The following is a 10,125-nucleotide window of genomic DNA, read 5'->3' on the forward strand; positions in this document are numbered from 1 at the left end:
GCTAATTTCCCACTCAGTGATTAAAAATACAAATGTATGTTTTTGACTCTGCTTGTGGAAGAAGTGTGCAATGTGAGCATGAAATAAAATAAAATGAGAATAGGTTCCGCCCTTGTTTTATTTCCCCTCCGATTGTTCTACTGCCCTTGTTTTATGGGCTGTTACATAGGCCTAGGCCTATATACACAGATTGAAGTGCAGTGTTTTGTCCCATATATCAATGTCCCATATTATATAAATAGCTTAAAGACTACAATTGATAAGATATTGACACATTGTAAATAGTTTTTTTCAATCAGAAAGTCATTCCACAAAGGAAGGAAAAGTAATACTGTAATTACTGAGCTAAAAACAGACTCGACGGAAGCCCTGAAAGGCAAAGTGAAAGGTCGGCCAAAAATTTGCGTTAAAATTCACTCAGAAAACCATACTAGATAACAAGGACAGATCCCTGCTTAAATTATGTATGATTTGATTTATTTCAAATGAAAACAATTCCCTATATCAGATAAATGACTTCTGGAACAGATTTTTACTTACCTTGCTCAAAAACATTTTTCTTTTTTCAAGAAATATTTCCGACATTGGTCATCGAATTGCTCCGTTCTTTTGGTACGCGATAGAGGACTGAATGGCTTGTCTGCAAACCGGAAACGGCTACTGTAGTAGCCGTATACAAAAAGTTATTCACTGTGTTACATTTATAAAGCGTTACATTCATAGCGACTATCTCCCACACCTTATCAGAATTAAAATCAGAAAATTTCTGAGTTTATTTACTTATTCGTTGACTCTTTTGTTTAATTCTAGTTTTTAGTGAGCACCCACAAATCTCCTAAAAATGGTATTCTGTAGGGAAATGCACCTATCCTCATTTTGTTTTCGACATACAGGCTATTGTGTCTTGGTAAGCAGACTGGTAATTGTAATGTGTTGTTGTTGCTGTTGTTGTTATTGCTGTTATTTAAAGATGCATATATTGGATTACGGATTTACATTTTTGATTCTTTTTTTTCAAATCTCATGAAATAAGATCCCAATATTAATAAATAAATAATATAAAATAATATATCAATACTTTCACTTGTCAACAGCCCTGCATACTATAACAATTCCCATCATTCGCGTATTGCCTGCTATTAACTAATTGATTTAGTGAGGTAAGATGTGTTTATTTCGGCCATTACGGTCACTACAACTGTTGACAGCTCGTTGTCGGCTGTATCGTTGCTGTTTAACTTCTCATGAGCTTTATGGCATTCCCCAAGTAGCCTACTACGGAAGAAATCCTTCAGAGCCTACGGCGTATGTGATTGGTAGTTTAGATTTGGCTCACCCCTCTGTATTTGCATATACTGAACTAGAGAATTCCCTGCTTTGCATGTACCTTTTCCCAATGAAAAAAAAATGCAGCATTATTTCCTCGTTTGCAATTCCGGGCAAGTTTCCTTGTAGGCGGAGTGCCAGTCGCGGTAACCGCCAGAAGGTATCTAAAAAGTACTTTCCTCTTTATGTCTAGGCTACGTACAGTCTTTTTTAAAATAGTAGAATTGAATTTAAATACCCTTTGCCCTGTCAATAAACAAACTATTTGGCACTTGAATCAGGTACTCGACAACGGTAAGTCATTATGTTTCGCCGACCTCTCAGGGCAAGAAAACCACGTTCGACCTGCGGAATCGGACTGTATTTGTGAGGTTATACTGTTGTTTCAGGGCCGATGCTATTTCTATTTTACCTGTGAAACTATTCATTAATACAATTATAAATACATCTCTGAAATTACGCTGGTAGAGCAATACAAGTAGCCTAAAATAAATGAAAAAACATGAAATTAAATTGGGACTCTTAACGAAGTTAAAATGTGTAGCCTGTTACTTGTGAATAAATCCATGTATAAATGTACGTTTGAAGAGTGGCATGGTGTTTGCGTCCCAGTTATGCGCAGTAAATTCGGACTTTCCCACACAATGTACGGTTATTCGGAGTATGTGGATACTGGAGACAAATGACTCTCGTTTCGAGCCGTTTTTTATTAAACGCGTTTCAGCAAATCAAAAGTTCCTGTGGGTCACCCTTTCTGTGTTGTAGGCTAGCCTCCGTGTATCCATACCTGTGCAACTCTACGAACAATATTTTAGAATGTGTTCTCAAACTGTTTAAAGGGGATTGTTTTGTAGTCGCCTAGTCGCTCATCTGTTTTTTGTTTGTTTGTTTGTTTGTTTGTTTGTTTTTGTTGTAGTATAAGAAACCTGGGTCGCCCGCGGCGAGAATAATGAAACGCTTCACTGGTAAGATCCCTTCAGGGAAACATGCCATAGCATACCTAATGTCTAAAACAAATATTGTTTTTTTGTTCTATTAGAAAAAGCCAAAATAGACCAAAAGTTATGACTTTCTGACAAATGGCTTTGTTCAAATAAGCCTGCAAACCAAACAAAATATTTAGTTAAATTTGTTTAGTACACTTCAATTAAAAATGGATAAATTATGGAGAAACATGATCGAGAAGTAAGAGATCTGGGAGCTTAGCTTCAATGTGTTATAAATGTTGAAGTGCAGTAAAAATAAAATAAACAGCGTTGTTAGGCTGCTTGAACATAGCTGTTTAGAGAACAGTTTAATTGGAATTTTCAGTACAATACTGCTTTCAGTTGGAAATAAACTGGTGGAAAACACAAATATGTTTTTTCATGTGTAGTATTCTGTTTTTTATGAAATGTCACCAAATGCATGTTTTCTTCTTCATTTTATTTTAAGGCTTCCGTTCTATTCCAGTAGAGGTCGATGAGTCAATGAATGTGTTGGACCTGGTCTTAAAGTTGAAGCAGGAGGAACACTCAGCTTGGGGCCTGAACGAGCATGGCGGGGTTTACAGTAGTCGGCCCGATCCCGGGGCTACGACAGAAAACCAATTCCGACTGATGGATTACCCGCAGCCTCCCTGTGACAGACACAGTTATGAGAGGAGCGCTTACGGTGGGGCAGATTGGTGGATGAGCCCTAACGCAAACTGTTGTCCAGTCACCGCGGCACCCGGCTCACAGCATCGGGAGTGGACTGTGGGAAGTTTGCCTCCTGACGCGTCACAGCTGTCCTGCGGCCCTCTAGAAGCCAGGCTCCGCCCAGTCAACAGCAATCTCCGGCCCATGCCTGGAAAAGCAGCGGGTCCTGAGGATGACGTCAAAAGCTGTGCACCTGGGGAGACGGACGGCCAACCCAGGCAGGGCAGGTCAGAGAGCCTCCCCAGTAAGGACACGGGGTACGAGTCTCAGGATGTGTTGGAAGCTCCGCTGCCACTGAGGTCTGACATTGGCTGCATGATGGGGCCCCGGGACCCCTACGGCAACAGATCAGGCTGCGGCCCCCCCATGGCAGGTCCCAGTGAGTGAAAATGATTTTATTATTTATACTTATAGAAAAAGCACCTGTCAGGGTGACTTACACATTCAAACTGATTGCAAATGTATATGCTGGTCTCTCTCTAACTCTCTCTCCCCCTCTATATATATATATATATAAAATAAAACCAGAAATATCAGTGTTTTTCACAGGTTGAGAATTTATTTGTGCCAGTCGACTTTGTGTACGTGTACATGTTTGGGGCTGGCGGAAGGATTGTTTGCAGTGTTTTTTAAATTGTATTGTAACTGTCTAGAGGTTACTAATTTTGCTGCACATTGTTCACATTTTGTGTGAATTTTACTGAATTTGCAAAACTTTAAATATTTGTTATCTGGCACAGATACGGTCGGATGATTACTGTTTTCCTAATTATGTTGACGTTCAGGCACTGTCCTCCCTGCTCTGCTCTACATGTGCCAAGAGGGAGGGGGGAGGGCCAGCTCACACAGCAAAACAAGTCAGCTGTATATCACTTTGACATTTAAAAGAAAGAATAACGAATACAAAAGTATAGTGTGTTGCTTAAATACCGAAAAATCATTTTTGGCAGGGAGAAATCTATTTAGGCTGTCCAACCAAATAAATTCATTGTATAGGAAACACTGAATATGATGGCAATGTATACTGTGCTCCAAATATGTGAGAAGATCGTTTAATATCCATGAATGATAAATAAGCATTCACTTATTTTAGATTAGCTTGACCCTCTTTTTCTCATTCACAGACATTCGTCCCTTGAACTGTGGGTGCCTTCACCCTCAACACTGCCTTGATCTTCCAAGAGGTGCCATGGATTCTAGAATGTTTTTGCATCATCAGCCTTTTGGCCACAGCCCCCACCTGTGTAATCGCCCTTTGCAACAGGCAGAAGTCAGACAGCAGGGAGGGCCTGAAAGCAGGTAAACAAAACTCTTCTGGGAATTATTTTATGGGTTTCCTCACTTTGTATCTTACTCCCACCTTGTGTTTTATTTAAATGGCTGATTATATAAGGTTTCACAAGAGAGTACAATAAAATGTATTTAGATTGTCTTCAAATAAATAGACAAAGCAGGCTCATTATTTTGCATAGACTTAAAAATGGGTAACGTCAGTCCATTGTGTCTTAAAAGTTTCCTAGTTATTCACAGGTAATGTTACCCTGTTAAAATATGTTGAATGGCTGGTCTTTATAATTTATGTCAGACAAAGAGCACAGTGTGTTAGGATCATTATCCACTACTTTACTGGAATACTTTGATGAGCAGCAGCATGTGTTGGCCTGATGCTGTGTTCTCTCACACGCTTGATAAAGATTAGCAAAGAAGACTTTATAGTGTAAACAAGACAGGTCCCCAAGTATTACAGTACTAGTGAAGTTCATGTACCTTAATCAAAACAAAGATGCATTAGGGAAAAAAAAAACAGATTTTATAATGAAGGTAATAGACAACTCCTGTACACTGGATCTCCTGCCAACATGACCTTAAACTATTTAATATAGTGATAGATTTAATATCAGAAACATCCAAACGTTCTGATCTATTTGGCCCAATTTGCACCTACAGTGAAAAGAAGAATTGTATTTATTAACTTGTATTTTGCTTAATACATTTTGACCATGGCAAACAACGTAATTCAGGGAAACTACCCTGAAAAGCAGAATTCAATTTTCGTTGATTCAATACATTTTTCAGATTAACTTTGAGGTGCGCTCTAAAGCCACTTTCACATGACAAGAATCAAGCTATGTGTTCAGCGCCAAGTAAGGCAGTGACTACACAAGAAGAATCGAGTGCTGGCAAGTGGTTGAAACTTGACGTCATCCATCCAGGAAAGCCATTGGTTTGGGAAACTGTAACAAGCGGTGATAGAAGTAGGTTGTCTGCCATATTGTGAATGCAAAAATCCTGTACAATGCTGGACGTGCTTCGAAAGGTCAGCTTCCAGCAAGTTTAAAGTTCAAATCACATTTAAACTTTGAGGATCGTAACTCGGCATTAATTGTGAGCTGTGCGCTACGCCAGGCTTAGCATTGCTGCCAAGTCGGGCGTCAACTCTCCCTCCATAGGAATGTAATAGTTTGACGCCGTGTTGGGCTTTTGGATGCGGATCATGTGCAAGCAGCCTTAAATGTGCCACTACTGCAGGATTTCTGGAAGCTTCCTTGGCCCACATGCGCCCAACGCAGAGTGCAGCGTTAATGTGCCACGCTATGACACCCCACCACAGGAGGTGATGTCAGAGGTCAATGTACTCCCATCATCGTCTCCTTCGAGGGGCTCCACTGCACAGGGCACCAGGAAGACCATCAGCCTGCCGGATGAGTGCCGTGAGTGTACACCAATGTTAAAAAAACAGCACCGCTGGAAATCGTCAAGCATACACAAGTCAGGAGGCTGACATGAAACCAATCATAAATAAGAACTTACATCATCATCATCATATTCATTCATTTTGCTAGACTAGAGACTTCCAAGGGCATTGTGGCAGACAACCAAATAACACATTTTTGAGGAAGCTAGACCTAGCCACCAGTATCACTCCTCATCTTTCATTAGCCAGTAACGTGGGTCAATGTGGGATTTTCATGGGCCTTTTGACTGAGCTAAACCATCTGTAACATTTGGCATCACGATCAACAGATCTTTCTTTCCAAAATGATAGTTCAATATCGAAAATAACCACCAGAGCATACCAGTTTACAAGAGGAGACAGCAACACCACAGATATTTAATGCAAAGCTAATCAGACTCCGGCACTACACAAGTGAAGGAAATTAGACACTACAGACACAAGTACTTGACCCTCTTAAGAATTAATCAATATTGCAGTAAATGATCCTATATAAAATTGGTAAGGGCTTTGTAGCTGTTGTAGAAGTGCAGTGGTGGGTTTTCCATGAATGCCTGAAGACAGACAAAGACTAACAGGCCGGTCTGATACAGGCAATTCACTGAAGGGTCATAGTAGAGACATAGTAGGACATGAAAGAGGGGGGGTCTCCTAAGCAACTAAAGGTGAAAGAACGGAGTGAAAACCTAGCTGGGGTGTAGGGTCTGACAAGGGCTACACGAAAGAAGCCATGCCACAAGTTGCAGAGTGGCAGTGTGGAGTGGCAGTTAAAGACATGGGCCAAAAGATTGCACAATTTTGATCCAGGGTACTGCCGTTTTACCCTTGAGATACTTACTTAACCCGAATTGCCTCAGTAAATATGCTTTAACTGTAAATACATAACGTAAATATACTTTTTTTTTTTTTGTAACCATGTATCTGCAAGCTTAAATGTTTGGAGTACTGTACATAAATAGTCGTAGGTCTTGTAGCAACATAGGGTAGAATCGTGGGGCTGTATCACATGTGTCACTTGTTTTTATTCTCCTATTGCTGTTAAGATGTAGTACTTTTTTGTTCAGATTGGGATTTAGCTTTTTTTGTTTTGGAATTGATTTTAACTTTTCTCTAAAACTTTTAGGCAATGTTTTTGTCACCTACTCTGTGGATACTGCGTCTGAAATAGTTCCTTTTGTGGAATTTATGACCAATCAAGGATTTCGTCCTGCTGTAAGTTAAAAGTCCTTAAATTGGTTCATAAATAACCTCATTTAAAACTGGTTAAAAAAAAATAAAAATAAGTTTCTGATTTACCTTTTTCTAGATTGACATATTTGATAACCCAATAAGACGTATGGACATCACAAAGTGGATGGACAGCTATTTAAAAGATGTATGTATATGGATTTCTCATCTTTCTTTGTTATTTTGAATGTTCAAATTACCTTTAAAGCATACTAGGATATTCGCATAAATTACTGTGTATCAGTATGATGAGAAATGTTCAGTCAGCAACTGTAGAGGTCTCAGCCTACCAGGCCCTTTGCGATTATTGATCTCACCAGTGCTGTCTTTCTTCTTAATGATATTCCAAACAGTTAATTTTGGTAAACCTAAAGTTTTGCCTATTTGCATTTTTTTCTTATTTTTCATTTTTTCATAATGGCTTCCTTGACTTTCATTGACACAGCTCTGGTCCTTACGTTGACAAAAGCCAATAACAGACCACAAAGGCAAACAAAAGACTAGAATCAAGACAAGACACTGAAAGCTCTCTCATACCTGCACTAAGGTAGCAATTGAGCACACCTGACCAAACAGAAACACCTGTGAAGCCACTTGTCCCAAACATTATGGTGCCCTGAAATGGGGGGGGACTATGTATAAGAAGTGCTGTAATTTCTTCCTGGTGAAACCAAAATGTATAAAAAATACCATTTAATGAAAGCAGAGAATTTGCACTTTAACCATGTGTAAATTACAAATATAAAATAAATTACATTTATATGGTTCTTCATAAAACCTGTGCTCATTTTGAAGGTCTCTTGTAACGTGGAATAAAGAGCATAGGATAGAGAATGAACCCTGAATTTTCTGGAGGCAGTGGATCCAGGACTCAGCATCATCTTTAACAGTTAAGTTTGTTCATAATTAATCATAACATTGTCGTATTTCCAGAAATCAGTGCTGATCATCATAGCCATCAGTCCACAGTATAAGCTGGACATTGAGGGGCCTCGGCAGGATGAACATGGCCTGCACACCAAATACATCCACTCGATGGTAAGGTCCTCGGCTTACTGAAGTCTTTCAGTCTGCATATGAGTGGGGCTATCATATGCCATCAGTGATGCACTGTTTTAAATCCCTGCAGAGCTTTGGCAAACTTTTAAATTATAGAATGAGTAGCAGCAGAAATTTGTAGAAATCCATCTCTCTAAACTCGGTACTTAATTTATGAGTTTGATTCCCAGGTAGGACTGTCCTGAAGTGCCCTTTAGAATGATACTTAAATTAAGCTGGTTAACAAATAAATTGATATTAACTATGCAATGTAATAGGCAAATAGCCAGTAATTCTCATAGAAGAGGTTGAAAAATGTTTGATGTTCTAAATTGTATTTTTTTTTCTCTCACATCTTTCAGATGCAAAATGAGTTCATCCAGCAAGGCAGCGTAAACTTCAGATTCATCCCCGTGCTCTTCCCAAATGCAACCCAGGTGAGTCCAGTCTGCATCAGCACTCCATTAGCCAGGATTTCAGGAGAGAAAAACATTAGTTATTAAGAAAGCTAATGTTTGAACAAGCTTATTGAATTGTTCTGTTAAATATGTAGACTCATCTCGCTCATCTGGCAGCATAAAAAGAAAACACAGACACAATACAGTGCTTTACAGTGGCTATACGTTTTGTACTCTTAAAAATGAAACTTGTGAATTCTGACTGATGTACAATTCTGCCAGTGATGCAATTTACTGTAAACAAAGTGGTTTGTTTTGAGATGTAGTGAAGGTGGGACTTTATAAAAATCATTGATTTACCAAATTATACAATTTACCTACATATAATTCCTTATATGTTCCTTCAATTTTTTTCCTCAAAAAAAGTTATAGAATTTTGTATTAGGAATGCAGTAAGAACACTGCAACATAATTTCCCTACACAGAGACATGTGCCTGGGTGGCTCCTCAACACAAGGATCTACCGGTGGCCCAGGGACGTGGAGGACCTCCTGCTCAGACTACTCTGGGAGGAGAGGTACATCCTGCCACCCCTGGGCAAGGAGCTAACCCTCAGCATCTCCCCCATGTGACCAATGAAGGCCCTGGTATCTGTCCTGACGGAGCACCTCCAAACCCTCTCTGCTCATCCTGTTGCCATTGTACCCCCCCCCCCCCCCCGCAACAAACGGCTCTGTGGTATCAACACGCGTGTCCAGTTACCATGGGTTAAACCTCAAAAATATGACGTTTTTAAAAATGGGAAAGCAAAACCTTTGTCAGTTCTGTTTAATGTGAAACAGAATATCGTGTGAAAGTATCAAAAAATATGTTCGCTCAGGGACATGTGGGACCCACTGCATTTCTTTTCAGGCTCAATGAACCATCAGCAGCAGTTAATTTCACCTAGCATACATGCTGGAAATGGTTTTTAGCGGATGAAGGTTTGGAACATTCAATTGTGCACATTAAAGGCTAATTGTTTGTGACAGAGCTGGACAGACCTCAGGAGACAGTATTTGATTATACTGGTATAAAGAAAAAGGTTCAAAAATGGGGTTAATTAATCATTTTATAGCAGTTTTTTTCTGAGGGAATTTATCACACAATGGCTTAACATCTTTATAGAAGAAATTAATTTTTTTATTATATACATGCTATCACCCAAAATTTACTACAGAATGAAATTTACCTTACTCTGATACAAACCTGGTGTGTACTTCTGCCCTTCTCACCAGCTTGACTTTACACTGCCAATGATTCTCAGGTTGACGTCCTATATAGTGTATTCACTGAATAATGGGTTAACTATGTACAGGTATGTGACTGAGGAGCAGATTAAATGTATGCCATATTGTCAATAATGTACTGTCATTATAAACTGTGTGACTGTATTTGTGCACACTTGCCTGCGTGTATCGGTATGTGCATGTGTATAACTACTCCTGTAGCCTGCCACTGATCTACTTAAACTGATACCAAGCCAGGGAAAATAAAGTTATTACTGTGCATCGACTCCTCAAAACTTCTGACTGTGTTTATCAGAAACCATGAAATGGTGATTACAAGCCAACATGGTTGTATAGCAAAAATAAACACAATGAAAATACTTAAATTGTAAACACAGGAAGATTTTAACCATGTTGGTTCAAAGCATTGGTGGTCTAAGCTTCCCAACAAATGA

General features: G+C 39.3%; 1 protein-coding gene across 3 annotated transcripts; it reads left to right on the forward strand.

Moving 5' to 3' along the window:
- The first annotated feature begins 1,346 nt into the window (after positions 1–1,346).
- On the forward strand, positions 1,347–9,956 carry traf3ip2a (TRAF3 interacting protein 2a). Of its 3 annotated transcripts, none has more exons than XM_064333475.1 (10): positions 1,347–1,486; positions 2,243–2,291; positions 2,761–3,384; positions 4,130–4,304; positions 5,535–5,716; positions 6,863–6,951; positions 7,046–7,114; positions 7,900–8,004; positions 8,367–8,441; positions 8,888–9,956. In XM_064333475.1, the coding sequence occupies exons 1-10, from the start codon at positions 1,382–1,384 to the stop codon at positions 9,032–9,034; spliced, it is 1,620 nt and encodes a 539-aa protein (XP_064189545.1). In that variant the 5' UTR covers positions 1,347–1,381; the 3' UTR covers positions 9,035–9,956. The 3 variants fall into 3 exon arrangements, with proteins under 3 accessions (XP_064189545.1, XP_064189556.1, XP_064189563.1); XM_064333486.1 differs by having other exon boundaries at positions 1,390–1,620; XM_064333493.1 differs by lacking the exon at positions 1,347–1,486 and adding an exon at positions 1,641–1,692.
- The last annotated feature ends 169 nt before the right edge of the window (positions 9,957–10,125 follow it).

The sequence above is a fragment of the Anguilla rostrata genome, chromosome 1, assembly GCF_018555375.3.
Source record: "Anguilla rostrata isolate EN2019 chromosome 1, ASM1855537v3, whole genome shotgun sequence".
NCBI lineage: Eukaryota > Metazoa > Chordata > Actinopteri > Anguilliformes > Anguillidae > Anguilla > Anguilla rostrata.